This window comes from Cyanistes caeruleus, chromosome 2 (genome assembly GCF_971803275.1).
Source record: "Cyanistes caeruleus chromosome 2, bCyaCae1.hap1.1, whole genome shotgun sequence".
NCBI classification, from domain to species: domain Eukaryota; kingdom Metazoa; phylum Chordata; class Aves; order Passeriformes; family Paridae; genus Cyanistes; species Cyanistes caeruleus.
Window position 1 is genome coordinate 54,205,813 of NC_141702.1, and position 26,699 is coordinate 54,232,511.

The following is a 26,699-nucleotide window of genomic DNA, read 5'->3' on the forward strand; positions in this document are numbered from 1 at the left end:
CTTCAGACTTGTCATGTGAAAAACATGAAGTTTTCCCAGAGAACTTTCTGTGAACCCTGCCTACCATGTGAAATGAAGGGGAGTGCAGAAGTTTTTACTCCTAGCAGTGGATACTGACTGAGGTCCAGATCCTCTTATCTTGTTGATAACTGTGTAGTTGCTGCAGTGTAATGAAAGTATTCATGGAGTAAGGTGTTGCGCAGGATTTTAAAGACTTCTGCTAGAAACGAAGAGGAAACCTAGGAGAAGTGGGAGTTCACATTGTGTACCCCAAACCAAACTAGTATCTGTCTGTAGTGGTGATGTTACAGTGTTTGATACTATTTTTCTGATGAATACAATGTCAATTCGATTGTTTTTCTCACAACTAAGTTAACTGAGTGTTTTTCTCCTCAACCTTTCAACAAAAAGCTTCTAGATGATCTGAGTTTACTTCTGTTTGGTTTGCATCTTTTTCTGCTGTCAGAGTGAACAAATAGCACCTTTTGGGTTGTTTGTGGAGTTTTTTTGTGAAAAGTCAAGATCTCCAGAGAGTATTTGCTGATTCAGAGTGGGGACCTAAGTTAGAAATTATATTTTAGAAAACAAGGTTAAGCTCTGAGGAAGTTCTCTGTCTATTTGAATTTCAAATACTGATACTTGGAGCAAAAGTTTGCAGTCTCCAAATGGGGTATGAGACTTAGAAAGTGTTCGTTTAAAAGTTCAGATAGTTTGCATTCCAAAAAGTTCAGAAAGTGCAAATTTCAGAAGTGGTGAGGTTTGTTAATAGTTTACAAACAATGACAGCTAATTTTGCAACAATTTATTTCAGCTGCTAGGAGTAGTGCTGCCATTCTTCAGAATCAAAATTAATAAGTCAGATTCCACATTGAACAAAGAGTAAATTAGGTGCCAGGCCACAGATTTAAAGATTGCTGGGTTTGTGAGAAGGGGAAAGGAAGAAGTTGGCTAGAAACAAACACTTGCAGTTCAGTGCAACTGATGCTGTGTTTGTGGCAGTGACAAGTGGTGAGCTGAAGCCAGGGGCCAGAGGCAAGTGCAGTGTACTTCTGTTGTTTGTGCAATTTTTTTATCACAGAAAGGGATGTCCACATTTCTGAAGGTAAATATTATCTTCTCTGCATTCACTGTTCTGAAACAGAGGGTTCCAGTAAAGTCAAGCCTTGCAAAGCAGTAGGTTTTTCTGGTCTATATATATATGTGCTTCTCTACATGGAAATAATTTTTAACAAATGCAATTCAAAATTTAGTGAATCTCTATTGAAACAGATCAAGAATATTCAAGTGTCCTCAGTCAGATCAGGAAACTGACAGTTTCAAATTAATTTAAAAATTTTAATTTCAACTTGGGTAAAGCATTCACATCAGCATGCTATCCAGTATAAAAGAAATGCAGTGCTGTTAATCAGTGCTTAATGTATTTATTAAAGGCATGCACTCGTGTCCTGCCTTTCTTAGAACAGATGTTAAGTGTACCTAACATGTTGTCCTCATGTCAATTTATTTGAAGCTTGAAATGTTTTTTCTCTCCAGTACAGGCCCATTGCCTCCTAGTGTGTGAAACAGGTATTATTTTCAAAGCTTTAGAAAGATTTCCCCTTACTTTTATTACATCATGTATATTATCACCCTTGTCATCAGTTGTCCATGTTGCCAATGTGCAGAGGGGAGTATTTAATATAAATCTGTGAAATGCATTAGAAGAAATATCTGGTGATATAAGAATTAAACCACTTACAGAATTTTCAGATAACATTTCTTTTTTTTTCTTTTTTTTTTTTTTTTTTTTTGTAGTACATGCATCATGAATGAATCTGCCTCTAGTGGAAATGGTCAGGAATTTGATGTATTTAGTGCAATGGACTGGAAGGATGGCATAGGTACTTTGCCAGGAAGTGACCTAAAGGTAAGATATGTAATATTTTCAATAAGTGAGATAAAAATGTTAAATGACAAAAGAATACGTTTGAAAAGCTCATGTGTAGGTATCTGCTTTTATGAATAAAACATGAATCTGCAGTTCTGAGTTAAGAGACTGTAGCCTGTTAGGTTTTAGCTCTGGAGTTTCTTGATTCAGTTTGTGGTGCTGGCACAGACAGCCGTCATCCCCGTAGGAAGGCATAAATTAGCACTGCCTCACTATACAGACAGAATTAATCAAATGCACAAAATCCCAAAGAAATCTCAAAAGTGTGAAAATGCAGTCCACTTAGAGCATTATATTACTGTATTACTAAGAATTTTCATACTGCTATTGACTCTCATGGTCTTACATTCTTAGGTCTTTTTATTTCTAAAAATAGTTTCTTTTTCCTGTGCTTTTGTCATGTGGGTGCCTAGAAAGATAATAAAGTGAGTGCTTCTGAGCTGGTTGCAGTTTAAAAATTTGAATTATACCAGAGTAGTAATTTTGTTTACATTTTTCACACTGGTTAAGTTTCCTGTAGTAAATCATAACTTTTGTTTTCAGTTTCTTTTTATCTCATACTTTTTACTGTTGTCAGAAGGAGTCCTTTGCTTTGCTTGCAATTTTGTTATTGGAGACTGTCTTATACCTATTTCCTCTTGATTAAAGTCAATATTCTCGTATAATTCAAACTAATGTGTTTTGCTTGTAGTTTATTTTTTGAAAGGAATTTTACAAGAAAATGTGTGGCATTTAAAACAACTTTTAATCTTCTGGTGCCTGATAGGGTTTCTATTGTTGAAGTAAAATTTAAAAAAATGTTTGAAATTTGGGACATAGGTGTTGTGAATGTGTTTTTGTGTTGGTGTTTAGGTTGTTTGTTTGTTTTGTGGGTTTGTTTGAATTTTTGCTCTTAGTCACAGAACAGTAAATTTGCAGAACAGATTTTTTTGCAGAGTACTTCATTCCACCACTCAGATTGAGTTCCCCAGACCTCAGGGTGGGTTAGATCAGGTTGCTCAGGATTTGGTTATCTGCAGGGCTGGAGATACCACAGTCTCTCTGGGCATCTTGTTCCAGTGTTTGTCTACACTCATAGTCATTTTTTCCTTTTATGGATACTTTGTTGGAATGCCTCCTTTTGTAGCTTATGCCTGCTGTCTCTCGTCCTTCTCCTGTGCACATCTGAGAGGAACCTGGCTCCATCCCTTCTATATCCTCCCATTAACTGCAGTAAAATCTCTCCTGGTCATAAGACTGAGCAAATGGATTCACTCAGCTTCGTGCATGTCATCTGCTGCAGCCTGTACCTGGTTTGGTGGGCTTGCTGCAGTATGTGAGTGCTGTTCTCCTGGCAGACACAGTGGCCTGCATATGCTCTCATCAGTACTCACTGGAGCAGAATGGTGTGTTCCCCTGTCCTGCTGGCTGCCCTCTTGCTCAGGCAGCCTGGGGTGCTCCTGGCCACTTTTGCTGCTTGCTAGGACACATTGCTGACTCATATTCAACTTACAGATTTTCTGCAAAGCTGTTCTCAGATAGTCAGCCCCTGGCCTGAACTCTGCACAGATGCTCTGTTCCAGGTGCAGGGCCTAGTGCCTGCTTTGGTGGAGCTTCTTAGCATCTTCTTGTTAGCCCGTCTTCTTCAGCTTATTGAGGTCTATCTGAACAGCAACCCTGCCCTTCAGCTCATCAGCCATTCCCTTCAATTTCATAGTTTGCTTTTCCTGCCTGTACTCAGAGAGAAGCCTTTCTTGTTACCTTTGCTAGTTTATTCTCTGGTGGAGTTCTCAATTTCCTAATTCCATGTCTACACTACAGCAATATTACTATACACCTTGTCTATGAAGTTTCCTTTTCCGTGTTCTGCTTACCTCCTTTTCCTTTTAGAACTAAGTCATGAGTCCCTGGTTCATCCCTTTATCCACATTTCCTTAACTTCTTGTGTATTGACATGCCTCATTCTTCTGGTGTGAAGTCCTTGGAGACAGATTTCCTGGTCCTGTTTACCCTTTAAATCAGTCTCCTGTATGATCCTGCCAAGCAGATCTCTGAGCAAGCCAACATGTGTCTCTTCTGACGTCCAGTGCTGCTGTTTCATTACTTGTTTCTCTGGCTTCTGTCAAGATTTCAGACTTCATCATCTCATGGTGATGATGATAGCCAAGGCTATGATGAGCTTCCACATCCCTGAACAGTTCTGTGTTTTTTAAGTCCAGGCTTTTAAAATTTCTTTCTATTTTAATATGCAACATTGTGTGAGAGAGAACCATAGTATTACAATACTTGAGCAATACAAAAGGGAACAGTGCAGGAAAATATAATCTGAAATAAATCAGTGGTTTGTGCTTTTTTCAGTTATGATTGCCTTATGTTGAACAAAACTGAAGCAAAGTTTGAGTCACTAATGAGTAGAGGAATGGGAGTTTCCATGTAAAGTGAGGGAAAAGAACTGGGAGGTAGCTCAGGGTAACTTCAAGAAATCATATAGAAGATTGTTAATTATGTCCTTTTCAGGAAAGCATGAGCTTCATTTTAAGGCTGCTCTTTCGGGTTTTTTTTATTTATTTTAATTTGGAAACAAATATATTTGATTTTTGGACAGAGATTCTTTCTTTGGTCCAAGCATTAGTTAGGGGAGGTACATTCAGAGTTGCAATAGTAGTCTACCCATAATGGTGAAATATACAGAGTATTGGCCAGGCAGCTCCTTTTTGGTTTATTATTTGGAGGGTTTGTTTTCTTGTTTTCATTTTGTTAGATACAAAACCAAGGGATTGAAGGGATGAAAGGGATGAAATTGAAACGGAGACATTTTAAGACTGACTGAAGGAAGAATATTTTCTAACAATGCAGAAATAGCTCAAGAAGGTCGCTGTACTGGGGAACATCAAAATGCAGTGAGAGACTAGGTGTTCACACAGATACCCAAACAATCTGAGCTGTTAAAATAGTAAAGACTTTTAAGCTTTTATGATAATGGTAACAACTCATATTTCCAGGACTGCTTCTAAACGGTGATGGTTAAAATGGTGACTAATCACTTGAAATTGTAAATGTGATCGTTGAAGATATGTTATGCTCTTTGTGGAATTCTCAGAATAGGGTTAATGAGGATTATTTACCTGAACTTTCCTGATCACAGAGTATTTTACTGTTGTGTCCTGAACCTAAAGAAAATGACCTTACATAGCAGTTACTTATTGTAAGCGTATGTGTGTCTTTCAAAAATTGTACTAGGCTTGTTCCACTAAGGGTATCAAACTATTGTTGTGTATTTACATTGAAATGCACTTGAAAAATCTGGTGAAAACACTGTTTTCAGCAAGATACTTAAACACAAATGTTCTATTTTTATAGCTTGGTAATAGATTAGAGTGTCTGAGACATTTTATAACAAATAAGCGATGACTTAAATATCTACTGTAGACAATGTGTTGCTTAAATTCTGACATTTAGTCCTTTCCTAAAATGTTAGGGGAAACTGAACACTCAAATTTGGTAAACTGTACTGTATATCAGCATATTAGCATTAAATTAAACCTATACTAAAACATAAAAATGCTTCTTTTTAATATAGACATTTTAAGGAGTTACCTAATTGAAGTCCTTATTTTTAGTTGTATAAATCATATAGCATTTTCTTGTCTTTACTGCTTGCATGGTGAAGCGTCACACTTATTTTGATGTATGCATGTCTTAAGGAATATCTTTTCTTGTGTGCTTTGTTAGAATCCAGCCTGGGATTATCAGGCAAGTATATATGAGCAACCATTCCTTTTAAAGCCACTTCATTTTTGTGAATATGAGTACTAGAATGACGAAAAGTTGGCAAAACTTTGTAAGTAATGTAAGTAGAGCAAAATTTTTTGGAAGCATTTAAATATAACTTTTCTCAATGTTTTCTTATAATTTCTTTAACTTTTCTTATGGTACAGAAGAACATCTAAATCAGGAGTAGATACATGGATTATTTATTTTTGTTAGGAAGCCTTGTAGGCAGTTTCATGACTACCAGACACAGTCTCTTGTTGTTGCATCTGTTTCTATACCAGTAGAATGCTGAAAACGTTCTTTTCCTATGACTTTAGGCACTGTTAATTGTTATGGTTTTGTCACTTGTAGTTGGAGAATGCTGTGGAAATACATTCCTATACAGATTTTGTAAAAAAAAATCTCCAGCAAAAATAGCTAACACTCCTTGAACACTGCTTTGAGCGTGCTGTGTGACAGATAAGTAGTGAGTAGTTGTGGAAAATGCTAGAATTTCAAATTACACAGGGAGTAGGGAGAATTAAAAATTGTACAGTATGATGCACTGAAGACTGTGAACAAAAATTTTAGCATTGTATATTAGTTCTTTCAAGATGTTTAAATAAAACAGAAAACTTGAATTCCAGTAGAATTTAAAATAGTTTACAAATTACAGAATGCCTTCATGTGGCAGGCAAAGTAATGTATGCTCATCTGAAAAACATCAGTGCTTACCAGTTATTCTGCATGGTGTGAATGTAAATGTGAAATTCTCCTTTTTTCTTCTTTTCTCCTCTTTTTTTTTTTTTAAATCTCTGTGCTGAGTGCACACAGTAACACCATGGCTTCAAGATTTAAATATACTCATTAAATTGGAAAAGCTGTAGTAATTTACAGTCACTTCCTACTGCAGTGACAGAAGTTTATGAAGTACTTCTTAATGCATTTTCTAGTGCTGTGTTTGGAAAGTGAGCAGTTATAAACTGCATGGACAGAATTTTGGTTATTTCCAGCCTGCAAATTGTGCTTGAACATAAAGAAAAAAAATTAAAATTTGATGATGAAGGAATTAACTTGTAAATAAAGTTAGGCAGCAAATATTGTTGGAAACCAAATAGAGTAGTGGAACTGAATGGTGGAGTAATGACCAGCAATGTCTGGTATTTCCAGCAGTGCTGTAAAGAAGGTAAGAGTGATTTGGATTGCTGTGTTTCTGAATGCAGGGGTGCAGCAACTCAAGGCAGTAAAGTACATCCTCCCATGTGACTGTTCTGAAATTGCGTTCAAGCTTGCCTGAGATAATTGATGATTTTAGAACAACTTCTTTTCTCACATTGTTATGGAAACATCAGTAGTGTCTCAGGCAATAACTTCGTACAGTGCTTTTTCAGTGCAAAGCTGTTTGTTCTCTCATGCTGGCATGTGCTGCACTTGGAATCTGGAGAGACAGCGAGAGTGCACAGGGGTGGTGTCCATGGGGAACATCAAGTACCAGTGACTGGTTAAATCACTGCCAGCACCAGGAAGGTGCTGCTCCAGAGAAAAGCTGGATTCCCTTCAGGGAAGGTGGTAAGGAGTAGCATAGGGAGCAGAAAGCAAGGTCAATGGGGACTTTCTCTGACCACGTGTGAACCCCAGCAGATCCACCTAGTGGCCTGGTCCTTTCCACATGAAATTAACTTTATTCTGTTGCAATCTAGTGTAATTAATTAGCTCTTGCCCTGTTTCATTGCTGTAGATTTCTGGTTTAAGCCTTGCAATGTCATAAAGTGAGTGAATTTTATGTAAAGGAAAAAAAAAAGACCAAAAAAAGGAAATTTGACTATTAAAGTTGTTAAAACTACAAAGGCAAGAAATGCTGGATTTAGGTTAGCTTTTGGATCTTAATTTGGGTTCTCTCGTGTATATTCATGGTAGTCTTCCCTTTAGTGATCACATGGTATTTTACCACAAAATCTGCTGTGCTGTTTGCTGTAGCTGCTGTTAAACTTGCAAACAACTGGACAGAGGGTTTCAGGAAGGAAAAGGGATAGTTTTGTGATTATTGCAGGTAAATCCCACACAGGAACACTTGGCACCACACTTGTTTCTACCATAGCCTTTCCGCACAATGCCGAACAACTCACTGGAACCAAATTTTTGGCAGGTAGCCATTTTTTATTTGTTTGCTAGCTTGGGCTTCCCATGAGGTATTGGTGTTTCAGATTTAGAAATATTCTGGCCGAAATGATTCGGAGCCAGGGTTGCCTTGTAGGTCAACTTCTGGATCAATAAGCATCATCTTGGCAGGCCTTGACTTCTGGCTCTGTTGCTGATTTATGTGTCACCTTAAGAAAGTCTGTTTAGCTGCAATTTCCTACTCAAGTGGAGATAATAAGGCAGACTGAGTTTGCAGTGTAGAGAAATCAGTGGGAAGCCCTCTGGTACTGAGATAATTCTTGAGCACTTGAAGTGGGATGGGGGGTTTGGAAGAGCCTGAGGAGTGTCTAAGAATAAAGTAGATAAACATTACTGCAGACAACACTGAGGTATTGGTATATACTGGGGAAATGTCAGTCTCTCTTGCTAAAGGGATATGTTTTCTGATGGTACCTTAGCTTTTTGTTCAGCAGTGATGAGAGAATGCTCCTATTATTTTTATTTTTGGAAGGGTATAATTTGATAGCAATTCCTTCCGGCTTGTGCCTGCCCAGATAGGAAAAATCCCTTCCTTTTTTGGGTGCAAATTGTTCTCTCTTTTTTGTTACTTCAGTATTAGCCTATTGCAGTGTTACTGAAGCATCTTAAAATCGGTCCAAGACTGGTGGAAGTGCTTGACTTCCTTGCTGACAGCATCATTCCAGTGAGAGTGGGTCTGGCCTTGCCCCCCTTGGTCATGGTGAGGAATTTAATTTCTGCTGATTATGATTTAGGGAGCCCTAGATGCCCCACATGTGATCCTGCTAAAGTTTGTCTTTTTCCATACTTGCAGAGTAGCAGTGTGCAGGCAAGATCCTTTCTCATCATTGAAGAAGCAGAATTGGCAAGTGCAGGAACACATTTCCCCAATATTCTCTATCCCTAAAAGAGTAAAAATTTTGTGACGAGGAAAGTGTAAGGGGTCACATGCTTACTGAGTGCTTTAAAATAAGCTGGGAGCAGAGTACTCAGAAGGATGAGGAGCTACCAAAGACAGGGTTTTTTTTCTTTTGTTAAGTGGCTGAGAACAGAGATTTTGTTTCAGGAGTTACTTTACACTACATTGTAACAGTAATTGCTAGAGTGCCTAAAGCTTTTTCAGGAAAGTGCTCTTTGTTGTATGTTGGGTTTTTTTAAAAAAGAAAATAAACAGTCATTTTGCTTTCAAACCATATAGAGTAAATAAGACTGGCTTTACTGCTTGAAAAAGAGTATAAAAATACCAACAGCTGCCTCATTTTTCTGAAAGTTATTCAGCCCTTGCCTGGGGCAGGGGTTCTGTGGAAATAGTATGCGATTGTGCATGTAAAGAGTGTATCACACACACAGGGAAGAGGGGTCTGGTTGAATGGACAAGCGCTGGCATTTAATAACTTGTTCAACTTAAGTAATACGTAGGAAATAGTTTGGCATGTGGCTGGACAATTCACTGGTGACAGATGATTCTTTCACTTAAAAAAAGACTGTAAAATGCCAGAAAGGATCTGATTTATTTGAGGAGTACCACTGAAACCTCTGTGACTAAACAGTGATTAACATCAAGAATGATGATAACTTTTTGCTATCTAGAGATCAAAGTGTAGCTCTTGTATCACTGAAGTTGCAGGTGCCAGTCCTCTTGACAAACTGCTGTGGAATTCTGCTACTTTAAGCTTGGCTACTTCATAGGCATAAAGAGCATCAAGCATTTGCCCAATTTACTTTTGTTTTGGATATTGAAAATTTTGCAGATTTCTTCTGAGTGTGTCCACAACCACTGTTACAGTGTTAAGACATGTTTTGTTGCTGAAGTTACTGTCAGAATGCAGCAACAATTGTCTTTACTGCAATGAACTCTTTGTCCTTGTCTTGCCCAGTAGATGGTGGTGTTGGCTGATTTTTCTAATTTATTTTAAAGCTGTGCATTAACATATATGGGGGTTTTGTTCTTTGTTTTTTCCTTTGCAGTTCAATTGTTCTTCCTTTTTTGTTTTTTTGTTGTTGTTGTTTTGTTTTTTGTTTTGTCCTCCCAAATAATAAATTTACCATATATAAAACAGTAGCAGCTTTGATCCCTGTGGAAACTGATGAGATCTTTTACATTCTTAAGAGGGCACAAGTAACAGCAAACATTCATAGTCTGATTTGTGTTGCTCTGAATTGGACACATGTACCAGCGGGGACTTAATTTGAAACTAGGCTGTATCCATTCATTTCCAACAAGTTTGAGTTTTCAAGAATTAATCTGCAATATGATAGACATTTTGCATTGTTTGCCATTTTTGTTCATCCCACATAGAGATAAATGCTCAAGAGTACTTTTATGAAATGTGGAAAAAATAACTGAAAGCCCTTTTAATATTCAATTAGCCCTACATAAAACTACAGTGTCCTCCAGCCAGCAGGATAAGGCAAAGAACTTCCATTAGAAATGGAAATTCTCTAAACCCACTGGAGTTATGCTTTGTCACGTTTTCTGGGATTTTCATGGTTCAGCATAGCACACGGTGGGCAAAGAATGGCAGGCTGAACAGGAAGATGGAGAATATTTTCATAAGAACAGAAGGACCTTGTGCTTAGCACAATTAAATCAAGTTTGAGGAGGTACATAATTCCTTGCTCTCATATACCAAGAAAGTAAGTGTTAGGGTACTACAGCTATGAAATCCATAGGGTGACGTGGCTTTAAGAGAAAATGAGTGCAAACTGACCATGAATACATGAAAATTAAAATATGAAAGGAAGTTTTTCAAGAAAGAAATTTGGGAACAGACTTTCAGTTCACTGGTAACAGAAAACCTGTCTGCTTCTGAAACGTTTATGAAATACTTTGTGTGATACTATTGCTTGCAATAGACAAAGGCTTCATATCAGTGGTTTATGATACTTGTTTCAGTTCTGTGTAAATTTTCATACAATTTTATTTTTTTTAAATGTTTATTGATAGTAATTTTGGTCCCTGTAGAAAAACTTAGCATGTGGACAGTCAGAAATGGTCCAGAAAGTATTGACAATGTTTGATTATTATTTATTTAAGCCTTGGTTTCTCTCAGTATGTTCATTATTTGTTCAATGAATATTAAAATTACCCTGAGGCTAAAATTAAGAGTCATAAAAGCTGAAGTTTTAGTATATCAGGGCATGATTTCCTGAGAATGTGAAAATGTATCTCAGCTCTGAGTGGAAGGAATATCTAATGATGTTTAAATGGAAGCTACTGTTCTTGATCCTTGTGGAAACTGCAGACAAGGCAGCTGAGTAAGTTCTGTGATGTATATTTATCTATTAGCAGTTGGACTCTTCCTGCCAACTCAGTTACAATATGTTTGCATTAACAGAATTGCAGTTAATTGAACATGTGTATTTTTGCCCTCGTTATTCACCTGTACATGAAGCTCTGGAAGTTAAATTTCCTAGCCAGATGCTATATTTTTTCCTGTTTATCTTAATTTGAATTTGTTCAGGAAACCTATTGAGGTTTCTTTCTCTTCTCTGGTACTGTCTGATCTATTAAGACCATTGACTTCATAGCATGGGACAGAGAATAACCTTAAGAGGTTACTTAAAATTTACCAACAGGAATTTGACAAAAGTCAAGTGGATTGAATTTATACCCCAAAATAACTTATATAAACTTAAATTACTTATTACCTTTCAAACATCGAAGTGACAAAAATCAGTCCTTTCTGTGAGTTTATTTGTTAAGTACTTGGTTATGGCCTTTGTTTCCATCAAGAGGAGTTTCACTGTTTGGTGCAATGAAGGCAGATTGAAGGAAAATCGCTTTATCCAATGCATATTTACTTAAGGAGTTTTGCGACTAGAAAAGAAATTTTTACTTCTCAGAAACCTATGGATCCACCCTCAGAAGTTGGCTCAATGGCACTGTTTCTATCCCTCTATATCGCCTGCTTTGACATTTCAAAATGTCAAGACACCTAGGGAAGTGCTGGGAGGACTGCTCTTACTGTATTTTGGCTTGGAGGAAATATTATGGTGAAACATAATATTTCCTTTACTTTTAGGTTTTCTGTTGCCTGCACTTGAAGTAGAAGAGACTTACAAACATATTGATTTTTTTCATAGTCACATAAACCACTATTAATCTAGATCCAAAAAATCCTTTTTTGCCATGCTTCCAGCAGTATACACTAGTTGGCATGTTGCTCTGGAAGCTGCTCTCCTGTGATGACTTTGTGCAGCATGCTGCTTTGTACATCTATTTATCCTGTTTTTAAGCAGCTAACCTTTGTCACAAGCTGTTCATGGCTTTTCCTCCCCAGCTAAAACCAGAGTATGACTTCCCAGGTCTGAGGTGTTGCTCTGGTTAGCCACAAAGAGCTTGGTGTGTACATTAGTGCTGACACTGTGGCTGGGGAAATAGGGAGTGAGAGCAGACATGAATCCAAGTTTGCCTCCAGGCAGGAGCTAGAGTTCTCTGACACTGGTGAAGGCAAGGCTGCAAGCAAAACCAGGAGTTCCAGTGATCAGTGAGGCAGTGCCCAGTTGCACTGTTGTGCCCTCCTGCCTACTAAGGCAGTGGCAAGTTGTCACTCCCCATTACTGAGACCTGGCTCAGTATCCTGGTTGTTGAAGAGCTTTTCCTTAATGGTTCAGCTCTTGCTGCAGTTAACAGCCTCCAGGGAAAGAATGGCTGGGAGCAGCCTTCCCTGCAGTCATCTGTCTTCCATTGTTTGGTGCCTGTCAGTCAGCAGTCAGCCCTCTGGAGCCAGAAGGGCTGGCAGGTCACTGCATTACCTGGGGTGATGTCCTCGCATTCCACAGGAGGCCCCGTGGAGGAGGAACTGTGTGTGATGTCAGGGCTGGCCATTGATTGAGTCATGTAGAAGTATCCCAGGTATTTGGGTACCCCAGGACTGTTCAGAAATACCTTTGGTGCATGGATGTTCCAGCTGATACTGTATGAAGGTGTGGGAGAGTGTTTTGAAGAGCTGCTCAGTAACCTCCCTGTGCCCTGTCGGCTGGTAGGCTGCAGCAACCTGCAGGTGTCTTGGCTCATGTTCACAGCTTGCCTGCTGTGAGACAGCTCCTGCAGAGCTGGAGCTCTTGAAAGCAAGGAAGGTTTTCCCTCTGACATCCACCTGTTGTAGAGACAGCAAAGCACCAATAGCAGAAATGAGCTTAACTAAAATAGGAACAAAACTGAGTGTGTAAGTCAGCTGTAAGACTCTTCTGAATAGTAACTCCACTGCTTTTCTTTGGGTGGAATTGCATGAATGTCTCTCCACAAACTGAAGTATCAGCACGTGGTGTTTAGTGCATTTGGTTGCCTTTCAAAGTTGAACTCATGGTGTTTTAGTCCAGATGGATTTATCAGCAGTTTGTCCATGCTTTCATATCTGTTGTGAGAACAGCTGATCACAGGCAAAAATCTTAGCTCCAGGCATCATATGATTGTATGAGGGCCTCTTTTTACTTTCCCTCCCCCCAGCTTATTATTTCTTAGCTGTTCACATTCCTTAGGACCTGTTGGATCTCTGCAAATGTTACGGCTGGAAGGACTGTATTGCTGAAATCGCACTGCTGTGGAGTGTGTATATGAGAGTCACCTTTGCTTGCAGCCAGAATGGCTTCTGTTCAATACTGTACCATGGCAGGGTCCAAAGTGAGGGAGTGTGATGTGTTCAACAGCCTCTGGAGGTACAGAAAGGGTCAGTGTAGTGCCTGTTCTCATTTTCCCAAGGTAAGGCTGCCTGACCAGAGAAACAGAAATAGGCTTTGTGCTATGGCCTTGAAGGAATATCCTCTCTGGTGGGTGCTGGGGAGCTTTGAAGGACTCTCTCAGATGTAATTTTCCCTGTTGAGAGCTGTTGGTAAGAGCACCACGCTGATAAAGGCCTGTTCTCTGTGGCAAAGGCACCCCTTCACTGTTCAGGGCAGACACTCAGGGACAAAACAGTGCCTTGAGCTAAACCCGTGTAACCAGCTGGGCTGCAAACCACACAGTGACTGGGAAGCAGGAGTTATTTTCATGTGGTAGTGCTGTAATCACTACGGCGTTGGGAAGGAACTTTTCTTCTGGCAGCAGGACGCCTATAACTCGTGGTGCTCCAGTGTCAGCACAGCATGTGGGGCATTGTTGAGCCTTGTGTCTGGCTGACAGCAGTATCACATTCAGCGTGTAATTAAACACCTCATAAACTGCCTTGAGATGTTTGTTTATGTGTGCTTCATAGTGGAGAAGTACTGTGTTTTCAGAAATTCAGCTGAAATTTCTGCACTCCATGGAGCATTTGGTGTGTGATGTTCATTCAGCTCCCTTGTCCTCAGAAGGAATACTCGGTGTCTGGAGCGTGTTATTTTGCTGGCAGTGAAAAACATATGGTTAGGGGATGTTCCCATGGATTTCTGTTACTGATTTTTTTAATATATGTGTGCTTAAGTTAGATATTGGAGGCATCTGCATCAGTATCTATTGCAAATTAATATTTATAGATATCATAAGGAATTCACATTTGGCTTGATAGAAACAAGAACGGCTTGTTTTGAATTCCATGGGGATAAGCAGAAACAGAGAATAGGCAATGTGGTGAGGACACTGTGTAAAAACTATGTTGAATAGAAGATACTCCAAGAGACTTCTAGTGAATTTTTACTATGCTCTATGCCATTTGTTTTGTCTTACAGTTTAGAGTCAATGAATTTGGGGCCCTGGAAGTAATTACAGATGAAACTGAGATGGAAAGTGTTAAAAAGGCAACTGCTACCACAACCTGGATGGTTCCAACTGCTCAAGAAGGTCAGTTAAGAAGCAGGAAATATTTTTTGTGGTAGACTGTAATTTCTTTAATGTATCAGCTTTCCTTAAAGCTTACCTCCAAAATAAAAAAAAAAACAACTTACTTGCTTTAATGGACAGAGTATCTCTGATGAAGTGACCTGTTTATTGGGATGCAAATTAATATGAAAATAAATTCATTTCAAGTTGAAATAATTCCACTGTTAAACATCTGAAGTTTAATTACAGCCACAACTTTTTTCCTTACAGTAATTTTGTCTAAATTTAGAATTGGTATTTTCCCTCTATTTAATTTGCAAAATAGTAAATTTCTTTTAATTATTGAGAATTTTAAATTATTGAAATTTTTGTTGAGCTGGTTCTCGAGACTGCCCACAAACTTTGCTAACTGCCTAGAGCTCATTTGTGCACTGCAAGCTGCCTTGGTATGGCCAGCACAGCTGCCACCACCGATGTCAGTGTTAGATGTGCAGTGTGTACCCCCACAGATGCCTTGCTCCTGCTGACTGTGCTTTTTTGCAGCATTAAAATCAGTGTGTAGTAACATTGAATGTTTATCTTGAATCTATCTATCTACCAGATAAAGTGTTTCCTGGATTTAAAATACTGAAGTAAGAAACACCTTTTTTGTTCAAGGAAAGTGGGTTTACATGGTCATAAATTACTGCAATCTTATTACACTGACTCCAGTAATGATGGAGTAGAGTGAAAGAGAATATCACAACTGGTTTTATGATTATTTACAACTATCTAGTTTTTTATCTTGTTGGTGTTGCATTTTATCAAATTTCTCTTAAAACATTCACTCAGTAAGTCCTTTGAAAAGCAGACTTCACAATTTTTGTTTCATAATCATCCCTATAAGCTCAAGAAGAGAAGTCAGTGAGTACTTTCCTTTGCTGCTCACTTGCCATTAAAGCATAATTGTCTTGTGGGACATTAACACTGGTAGGAAAGTGGTTTCCCCCCACCAAGGTCGGAAGCTTCAGACCACAAATGTCTTCTGTAGCAAGGCAGTGTTAGTTAATTCAAGTTTCAAATCTGTGATGAGAGTAGCACCGTTGTGATAGTGGAGTAGCACAACAGGTTCTCTGCTGAGACCACGAGATCACTTACAGACAGCAAAGCACGCAACTGCATCCCCTCCAGGCTGACAAACCTAAACAAAAAATTGTGTTTCTGCTGAATTGAACTCTGTTTATGGACATATAAACATACAGACTAAGCATTCTGCTGCTACTTTACACTGTCCTTGATTAATTTAGTGCTCCCCAAAAGTAAAAACACTGCTAAAATTTTCCATTGTGAGAAGAAATGGTTGTTTTGAATCACTTATGATGCTGGTGTGTAAATATGACACACATTATATATTCTTCTGGGGGAGATAGCCTGCATGCATGAGCTCATTTGACTCTGCTTTCAAAGACAGTACAGTGCTTAAGCAACATAAATAGTTTGTGACTTGAAATTTGCCTTTTGGGGAGGTACAAGACAACAACCTGTTCTAGAGGCTGTAGTACTTGACAGTGCTTCATACTTGTTTGTGAGGAAAGTAACTGCATTTTCTCCCAGATACAGCCTCTCCTAGGCTCTATGCCTCTTATGGGGAACTGCAGCTTAGGATCAGTGAGTAACTTGGTATTTGAAGGTTGCTTTGATACAAGCTGAGTGGTGTTTCACTTCTGGTGGACCTGAGGCAGGTTGAGCAATAGCTGCTGCTAGAGACTGCAGGCCATAGTCAGCAATTTGCTTCCAGAAGTAATTTCACCTAATGAAAGGTAACTCCCCCCAACCCCTTTCTCCCAAATTTAGGCATAAGCATATCAGCAGGAGATGAGGTCATGGATTCTGAGCGGTGATGACTCGGTGGGCAGTCAGTGCCTGTCACAAAATTCAGTCCTTCCACAAAGTAGCCACATCAGGCTGTGGCAGAACCGTAGAATAGTGGGTTCCTCTCTCCTGTTCCAGTGTGAAAACCCGACTTGCTTCTCAGCAATCTGGACCTCATGCAACCACTAACTCCTAGTTCTTCATTCTGACAAGAGGGATGTGGCTGATGTTTTTCTGTTTGCTTGGCAAGGCCTGCTAAGGATGTTTGGAATGTATCTTCTGCCTAAGTGAAGTTAACTTTTGTCCTTGTGCAGCCTTTTCAGAAAAGACAGGGATCCCCACAAGGTTGAAGGAAACTGCAAAAGTGGATGGACTTGTTTTCTGTGAAAACTGTTACCGCTATGGTACCATAGAAGAGTTTGTTCCTGAAGGGAAATTTTGCAGCCAGAAATGTGCCCAGCAAGTAAAAAACAAGTAGGTGCTATAATAAAGCATAGAAATGAAGAATTTGGCATAAATGCAGCATGAGAGTGAAGCAGTGGGATAAAATGTTCATGGCGGGGCAGAGGGAGGTAATAAGCAGACAAGTTTCAGTGTCACCATTGGTTTGTAATGTTCTTTCACTGTTTTTTTGTGTAAATGCCTTTACAACATTTGGTTTTGTCTAACACTGACATTGAAGGCAGTCTTTTTCACTCAGTGTGCTGTGTTCTGCTGTCAGATGCAAGCAGTAAAACAGTCTATGGGATGCATGAATCAGTGTCAGACTCCCACCCTGTTTCAGTCATTGGAATTAAGATAATCAGTAATGAGATGGTTGGGGTGGTAAGTTAATTATAATTAAGTGCAAGAGCTGTTTTATAGCTGACAGTGAGTGAAAACATGAGCATACTGCAGTTTCTCAGTTCCTTTTTTCAGCTAGTGCATTTCATCTCATCATAAAAGCGTGTTTGTGTTAGTGTGTCCATTCGGTATTGCATATTGCTAGACTGTGGCAGTTTTAAACATTTATGATTTTGTACATTTTTCTTCATATTTAGCTAATTGCTTCAAAGTTTTCTCTTCTGATTTCTTGTTTAGCAATTTGTACAGTCACATACCAGCTTTCTCCAGTTTGATTTGTCAGACGTAACAATTACCTTTGCCTTCCTCTCTCTAAACTGCCCTGCAGTCCTAAACATTTCACAGTTTGCTTCTCCGAGAGACTTGATGGTACATGAAAAAAGACACACTGTTTAAAACATGTAAAACTTGTTCAGCATAAGCTGACAGCTTTCCTTTTACAGTTGCTATTGTGTGTCTCTCAGATTAATTCTTTTGACAGACTTAATTTTCAGTAGTATTTCTAAGAATATATTCAGTGTAATACTATGGGACTCACACGTTTACTTGCTTTTTTACTTGTTTTATGAATATGAGAAGTGAAATAATATTGGCTTTGTGTCATTGTGTTACTCCTGTGATAGAGAACCAAAGGAGGAAAATCCCAGCATGGAGTGCAATGGAGAAGATGATTCTAAAGGCATTCGGAAAAGAAAAGCAAAAGTACCTCTGAAAGAAGAGTCCCGGGATAATGGGGAGAAGAAGGAGAGTCCTGATGAAATTGTTAGTATGCATCATAAACCCCTTCCTACAAGTATTTGGGTGGGAGTTTTGCCTTGTATTGCAATGCTCCATCAGTCCAAAAAGAGAAGAGACTTCATCACTCTTGTCAGAGCCACAATAAGTAGTTGGTTTGCCAATTTAATTATGCCTCAGCAGTAAATTGTAATTATTGACAATGAATTGATAAAAACTGGTTTTTGTGTCTTTTCCCTGCTTTTTTAAAAACAGAACAAAAATAATTTAAAGGAAAAATGATGCTAATGTAGACTTGCCATGTCTTCAGCATGGAAAAACAGGAGTACATATTTCCCAACAACCCTGTTACTTTGTCATTCTGCACATGAATAAATAACTATAGACCAATAATTTATTTACAAAGAAAGCTACACTACAGTTAAGAAGGGAACACTTTTGATTTTCTTAGTGTAATTTGATGTTAAAAGTCATAGCCAAAAATTTTTTTTTGCTTTTGTGTTGCAGTATCATTTGCTTTGGGGCACCTTTTGTGGTTTGTTTTTTTTTTCCTTTTGGATTTATTCTTCATTTTAGAAAAAGCTTACCACAATACCTTCCCATAATGTTTGTTTTCTTGTAGTTTGTGTTCCCAATAGCTGTGACACTACTGGGGGTAGCGAAGTTTTCAGGGAGAACGGTTGAGTTCTGCAACCACCAAATTGTCAAAACACTGAAGATACTAGACTTGTCAGGAGGGAATTTGCAGCTCTCTGTATAGCAGTGTCTTAGGCAAAAGTCACAGATACCTTGTCTCCATGCATCTGCCCTCCCAGATGGGTACTTACTCTGCTCATTTGCTCAGGTGCTCACAAAACTGTTATTGCATAAAAAGTGGAATAAATTTGAAAGGATCAGTGCCTTTTGGTATTTAATAAGGCAATTATACATTTTTTTAAAAAAACAAACAAAACCAGAGTAAAGCTGTGAGAAGTTTTCCTTTAAATTGTTTTGGAAGCATGAACATGCCAAAGATACTGTTATTTATCAGTGTCTCAGCAAGGTCTGCTGAAGGCTTTGTGATCTGTCTCTGGGTCAGGCGAGGCTGGCTGGCTGAGTGCCAAGAGGTGGGAGTCCTGCCTGCCATTTTCACTGTTTGCTGTGATTTGTCACTGATGGCTCACTTTGCTTCTATTAGACATCTGCATGTTTGCTTGAGGTAGGAGAGAGCTGGGTCAATAGCCATTTAAATGAAGTCACTGAGGTTTAAACTTCAGTATCTCAACTTTTACCATACCAGACTTGTAAGCTAATGAGGTTACTGTATTTTATTTTAATTTTTTTAATTTTTTTTTCCTCTTTCTAATTTAGGAGGACAAACCAGAAGGAAGAATCTTGAGAGTCTCACAGAGAGCCAGGAGAAAAAGAAAAGGGGACATAACAATTTTGAAACAAAGTAAGTTAGATTGTGAAACAAAAATCTCAACCATCAGTTCTTCAGGTAATATCCGTATCTTACTGTGAATTGCCAGCATTGTTTCACAGAACTTGTATTCCCTATTGAATTTTTTTCAGTACAGTCAAAGGACAGTGACAGTGTTATTTACAGCAATTAAATTTTTAAGTTTTCACAGGAGAGGATATAGTGAGTGTAAATGCAATTAATATGCATTTTAGGTTTTTTTCTTTTCATCCCTCTAAATAGTGCCAGTATTAGAGGGAATCAGCTCCATTGAGTTCCCAGATGTTGAAAGACATGTATCAAGCAGAAGTGGAAGTTTACTTTTGTTTCCTTGGGGATCAATTTTGCATCTTCATTATGTGCTGGAAATAGACAAGTTTATGGAACTGTTTAGGAATAATTGCTGTAATCAATCCAAAGGGACATATACTGCATCGAGCAAAATAATAAAACATATTTTAAATGAGCGCTATTCTTTCAAGCTATTTGTATGACAGATAGTTTTAGGAAGAATTGGAGAATCAGCCGCTGTTGTACCTCAGTGGTACACCTACCACAGACCTGCATCTTGCCCTCCAGAGTGATTCTTACGGTAGATGGGGAGGCATTGCAGAGGTTGCCAGGCCACTAATCAGCACAGAACTCCAATTAGCTCTGATGTACACCAGGCAGGTGAACTACTGGTTGAAGATACAACAATAAAAATTATGAAAGATCCTCCTCCCATGACAGAATCATTCCTGAAATGTTTCTACAGTTGCTTTTAAGGCTGAAGAGATAAGAAGTGTGTGAGACACGAGCACAAAGCTGATGCTCTATGGAAATCACTGCTGCCCACTGACAGAATGATTTATAAATTTCTTCTGTTGGAGTTTTTTTATTTTTATTTGGGAAAACATCAGTATAAAGGTATAAACTGGTAAAAAGACCAATTTGTATTCAGAACCAGGCACAATTCATTTCTTTAATGGAATAGATAAAAACTGGGTAAATCCCGAATAAGATGAATGAGTTTTAATGGTGTTGAGAGATCGCTATCACTCTGAAATTTATTATCTTTTGGTTACATTATCATCTTTCTTCAGGAGAGTTTGGCATCACTATTGTTATGGTTCATGTTTTAATCATAAAAATGCTAAGCCAGACTGTTACTTAAAGGATTTATTTTTCCTGTGAGTAGCCCAGAGTCTGGATCTAGCCAGAATCACAGTGTGGACCGTGATGAATCCTTCTGACGGTGTGAGCTTATGGTCTGAAATGCTAAACTGCCTGTGCAGAGGAGGCATATGTGGCCAGCCTTCAGGCCACCTGTTCTTGAAGTTCCTGGTGATTGCTAGTGCAGGTAGTACCTTATTTTCAAGGCCTGAGAGCTGTGTGACTGTAGCCATTACTAAGATGGACTGCAAGCAATATTGCAATTACTATGCAAGTGTTCATACTGCGTGAACAAACCTGAAACTGGCGGTTTCTGTCATATGCTAATGACATCCTGAGGGAAAAAAATGCACTGGTGACAGTTCTGAAGGCTTGCAGAAAATACTGTTAAATCACTGCCTTTCTACCCAAAACCATCAAACTACAAAGTGATAGAGTAGGTGAGAAACGTTCTGAATACTGTTAAAGAATAGGGTACTTCAACCGTGATTAAAAAAAAACCTACTATGAGAAGTATCCAGTTGAAAACACTTTCCACTAAAAGAAAGAGATGTGAGAAAAAGGAACCCCTTAAAATACTGGGTATTTTGTGATTTGAACTCAGCTTTTTACACATTTGCAAATTGTATATCCTAATGCTTCTTAGGAGCAATAAGGAAAAATGCATTGGAGCAAAACTTCGTAAATTGTTCTTGTCACCTTAAGGAGCTTTTTCTTGTTACTAATCAAGAACTGCTGGAAAAGTTTCTGGACAAACCAGGAACCTTCATGTTCCAGTTGCCTTTCAGCCTACACAGAACTGCTCCTTTTTCTGAAATAAATTCTGATCAACACCATGAGTGCATTTCATAAAATGTAAATTTAAGAATATTGTAAACTTGCGTTGTGGATTTCTTTTTCTTGAGATGTTAACAGTTAAAGAATTATTTCACTGTTTTATGCTTCTTTATAGCTGTACCCTCTAAAGGAAGGCAAGCATGGTGTTGGGCATCCTATCTGGAGGAAGAAAGGGCCATTGCAGTACCTACGAAGCTCTTTAAAGAGGTATGACCATCTGAAATTTAAGTCAGTGAACCACCTAAGGTCATGAAATTCTTAAGAAATCAATAAACAAAAATAATTTGAAGATTTTATGTTTTTCTTGGGAAAACCTGCATGATGAAAATAATGCTGTGTCCGTCAGCAATTATGAAAGCAATTATCTCTGTTTTTCTCAGAGAATTCTGTTGTTGTAGATGAATGCTGTCAAATCAGACTGCAGAAAGCAGATGCTCTTCCAAAATCTGCAGTTCTAGCCATTCCTTCTAGTCTCTGAAACTAAAAAATGTGATACATGCCCACACTTTTTCATGCCGTATCATTTTCTTTAAATATGTTTAGAAAGGTGGTACGAAGGTCATCTTTTGTCTTGTTGCTTTGATTATATTACCTGTCTTTTCTTCAGCTTCTGCTGACATTATATTTTGTTACTGCGTCAGATACTACTTCGTCTTGTTCTCCTTTTGCCTGTCATCTGATTGGATGTCACATCATCGTGTCCTGCTTGTCCTTTGCCTGCTATGGCAGTCTTTGTCATTTCAGTGCTTTCATTAGTGCCACCTCTCTTGCTTGGCAGAGAGCTCTGTGTCCAAACCTACAAGATTTCCATGCTGTTATCTTCCCTGGCAAAACCTGGTGAAACATGTCTCAGCTGCTGTACTCCTGCTATATGTTACTTTTATTTTGGTAATTCTGTTCTTGCAGGCTGTTTCTCACAACCATTTTTTCTCTACGCTTCATACTTCTGCTATTGAATCTTCTCTGCAGGAATTAGCTTTTCAGCTTACCACATGCGTGTGATGCTGATCTTTAATTGGTGATTTAGTTGCTATTGACTTAGAAAAGTGAAGAACTGAGATTTAGCTGTACAGAATCCATAGATTTGTGGGTGCAAGGACAATAGTCTGCTGACTATCTTCTGTTGTGTCCCCCTGTGCTATATACTGGCTCAAAAATTAGCAAGGAAACAATCAGGATAAAGAGTGTCCTAGTGGGAAGGTAGATTTACAAAGCATTGCCTGTCTGAAGGGCCATGAAATGCTGTAGCAGTACAAAGGCTTTGCAGGGCACTGCAGACGGTGCTACGTGATGTTTCCTCCACATTGTACCTTTCTCATCCAGTGCGTCTTAATTTAGTATTTTCTGTCAAAGTCTTTAGCCCCTGGGTAATGCTTGATTTAGTGTGCAGTATTTAAAGCCCATAGCAGAAAGGGAATTATTAATAACACTCAGAATTTGGCCAAGTAATGTTTCTTCATTTTACAGATGAACAAGCAAGCCACATAAGTAGACAGGTTAAAATAAAGCCCAAACCAAACATCACCACCAATTATGAATCCTTGAATTCTGTTTGCATTTTGAGTATTACTCTTTTTTTCTTTCCATTTTACCATTTCAGAAGCAGTACTTTTCACTGTGTTGTTTGGTACACTTAGTTAGGAATGATCGGGATGATGGAGGATCCTTGCCATTTCCTGGTACTTAGACCTTAGATTGATTTCCAAGCTGTGTCTTCAAGGTTTCCCCTTCCTTACAAGTAGGTGATACCTCTCCAAGTATCTCCCTTGGTACCTTTCTCTGCCCTTTGGCTGCAGAGGTTGCAGTTGACTCAGGAGCATGTGTTTCTTGGACAGAAACAGAAGGAAAAGTGAACATTTAAGATGCTTTTCCTGTGTTTTTTTCTGTAACCGCTTGGGACATAAAAGCTGGCTGTGAATTTGCTAACCTGTGGAAAACTGTCTGCAGTTTTGGTTACTTATTTTTCTGATCTTTCCTCTAATTTAACCTTAATATCTTCTGCCTTCCATCCTCTTTAACAGAGGGGTGATGATGCCTGCTGGTTGAAAAGATGGTTGATCCATCCTGCCTAGCCTCATTTTCACTTTCTGTTTTTTGAAAGATAATCTTCTGGGTTCATGGTAATGTGATATAAGGGTAGTCATGTTCCTGTGATGTAGAAATTCTCCTAGAAGACTGCATAGTCTGGACTCAGCATATAAAGGACAAGAAATATAGGCTAGGTCTACATACAATGTTCAGTATTTCTGCCTTTCAGTTCATCTTTCATTGCCTGAGATGTGGAACTGGAAAGGCAAAACAGAGTCACTGTCGTGATTATTATAGGAATGGTGCCCACCAGGAAGGTGTCAGTGTCACTGTACAGCCTGAAAACTAAATAATTAAATTGCTAAGATGTTTTATTCACAATTAGTGAAAAAAAGTTGAAGACAAATTGTATCATCTTCTTTCCCTTGACTCTTTTGCTAATTCTTCCTAATTTTCTTACATACCTGAAGTTTCAAGTCATTCTTGTATCCATGTGTTTTTCAAACAATCATCAATTTCTCTTTTTCTCTCTACATGTTTGAAGACATGAAGCTTTAAGTGATTTATTAGTTCCTTCAGAAACATGAATAGTAAATAATCATTATTCTATTCCTTATAAAGATACTGTGTCTTGCTCTGGTAATATTTCACAACATTGAAATATTTCAGAAATATTGAAACTGTTCTTTTCCATTGCAGTATCAATCTTTCCCGTACAACAAGAATGGATTCAAGGTAGGGATGAAGCTGGAGGGTGTGGATCCTGAGCACCAGTCCATCTACTGTGTTCTCACGGTGGCTGAGGTAAGCCAGCAGCCACAGTGTGGGGTTATAGTAGAGACTGAAATGAAACAGCAGCAGCTGAAAACCCTCACTCTTACCTAACAGGCAGACAGAAACTATATGTTGTTTCTGTAGGAAGACTTTTTAATAATGCTGAATCATTTCTGCCTGATAGACTCGTAAAGGATATATCCAGTGTCAATGCAGCAGTACGTGTATTTAACATACACAGCTACAGAAAACAGTATTAGGCTAACTGGATGCTGTGTGGTTTTATCTGTAATCCTTTAGTTTGTATTTAAAAGAAAAAAATAAATAGAAAAGAAATATGACAACTGATACATAGCAGTTTTATAGAAGTTTGATAGTATTTGCAGTTGCTCCATTCACTGATATGAGTACCTAAAAGTTTCTTGTGTGCTGTTGTGCTACAACTTTTTCAGGCTGGTGGCTGCAGAAATTGCATGTATTGGCAACCTGTGCAAGTTAACATAATATAAATAACATAGCATAAAATATAAACTCAGGTGGGTTTTTTTTTGCTGTGGTTCATGAAATAGTTTTTCTGGTCAACAGCTTCTTTGCTCTCAATAGAGAATCTGCTCCTCAGGCTTATTTTGTATATCTTTTAAACATGCCTTACTTTAACTTTTGCATCATTTTAATGGGCTTTTGGATTTCATTTGTGAATTAAAATGGGAAAACTGGAAGCTATGTCAGAGTACAAATTAAATATAAAATAGGGTTGATGTTGAGATTTTCACTGATGGCTGCAGTAAATTTTTGGCATTTGGCACTCAGGGAGATGTGGAGAACTTGCGTACAGAGAGAATATTGTGTCCTGTTTTTCTCCTCCTCTCAGTGGTTGACTTATTACTTCATGGAACAATGAAGTTCTGGGGAATACTTCCACTGACTTCTCATCTTTACTTAAACAGTTTTCAGTATCTCTCCGGAGAGCCTTTTGAGCATACTTATTGTTCACTGCTCCCTTGCATATCAGTTAATCAGGATAGCTCGAGAACCTCATTATCTGCACTTTGTCCTCAGTTGTATCAGATGTATTCATGCTCTTCTGTAGGGCTTATGCTTTACTCTGATGCTGGGTTGAACCCTTTTCAAGTTTTTGAACACTACTGGCAATAGCCAGCTTTTAGTTAAATTCTTTTGACCAGAAGAGGAGGCACTCAGACTGAGAATATCTTTGCCTTTTAATTCTCTCCTTTTTATTAAATGAATTTATTCATCCAGTGCTGGATTGGGCAGAAGTGAAAAGCTGACTGAAAACATACAGTTATTATACATAATATTGAATGGAATTGGTTATGTGTAGGGCAAAGATCTTAAAATATAGTGTTGTATGTTGTCAATTCTTGCTTTTAGGTTTGTGGCTACAGAATAAGACTACATTTTGATGGATACCCAGATTGTTACGATTTCTGGGTGAATGCTGATTCTTCAGACATTCATCCTGTAGGATGGTGTGAAAAAACAGGTCACAAGCTTCATCCACCTAAAGGTATTGTTTAGTTTAAATCTGTGTGTCTTACACACTTCTGAGATTGAGAATACCTGTGCAATGCTGTAATATTTTTTTTTTTTGGCAGAAATGTTTTAGTTCATTTAGTCAAGAGTATTTGAAAATGGCAAATTAAAATCTTGCCTAAAATTTCAAGTTCAACTGCATGCCCCTTTTATTCAGTGGAAGTTCATAAAAACCAAGAAAACAAAATGGGCCATAAACTCTTAAATCATTCAGAAGGCATTAGGAAAAAAAGCCAACAGAGCAGCAAACCTAGACCCCAGCTTACTGCAAGGAAAATGGCAGCATACTGGTGACATATATGCTCAAACTGAGGTTTCACAGGCAGCTGAGGATCTTTAGTGGAAGGTCTTAGGACATTTTTGCTACTGCACAGTGATCACTGTTATTGTACATATGTTGGTACAGATTAATAAAGACTGCCCTTTCCACTAAGATTGTCTGAAATAGAGACAAAAAGAGGAATGAACAGATCAATAGGGAGAGAAAAAGGTAAGATTGCGAGCCTGAAAGTATAATTTATACATGGATTATGTAAATGGTTTACAACTATTGAAATGTGTGTAACTTACTTGCATAATTAATTCCTTTTCACATTGTGTAACTTTTTTTAGTATTTGGAGGGCATCTGCACTGAACTGTGCCATCAAAAATACTTTTGGGATATGGAGGGAGTATGTGGGGATGAAGGGAGCAAGTCCTGAAGTCTGGAAAGTGAGAAATAAATGAATGTGCCATTTTGGCATACACGGTGAGGGCAGTATAATGTGGTTTAGAAGGGCTGGAAAATGAGGAGTGCACGGATTCAAGAGGGTGTGCTTGCAGAGAGTTATAAAACTCTGGATGTAAGGGCTAAGGTGTGGAAAGTGAGAGTAAAGCCACTGGAAGTGTGGGGGCTGGGGGGAGCTGCCAGTGTGTGAGGATGGCA

At 38.5% G+C, this 26,699-nt stretch overlaps 1 protein-coding gene across 4 annotated transcripts in view; it reads left to right on the forward strand.

Moving 5' to 3' along the window:
• L3MBTL3 (L3MBTL histone methyl-lysine binding protein 3) overlaps positions 1-26,699 on the forward strand; it is a 79,001-nt gene that overhangs the window by 8,229 nt on the left and 44,073 nt on the right. For all 4 annotated transcript variants that reach the window (XM_086877049.1, XM_086877050.1, XM_086877051.1 and 1 more), the window contains exons 2-9: positions 1,795-1,906; positions 14,465-14,576; positions 16,721-16,880; positions 17,873-18,011; positions 19,335-19,419; positions 21,533-21,624; positions 24,145-24,249; positions 25,612-25,747. In XM_086877049.1, coding sequence (XP_086733175.1) covers positions 1,795-1,906; positions 14,465-14,576; positions 16,721-16,880; positions 17,873-18,011; positions 19,335-19,419; positions 21,533-21,624; positions 24,145-24,249; positions 25,612-25,747 — 941 coding nt within the window. The remainder of the gene's footprint in view (positions 1-1,794; positions 1,907-14,464; positions 14,577-16,720; positions 16,881-17,872; positions 18,012-19,334; positions 19,420-21,532; positions 21,625-24,144; positions 24,250-25,611; positions 25,748-26,699) is intronic.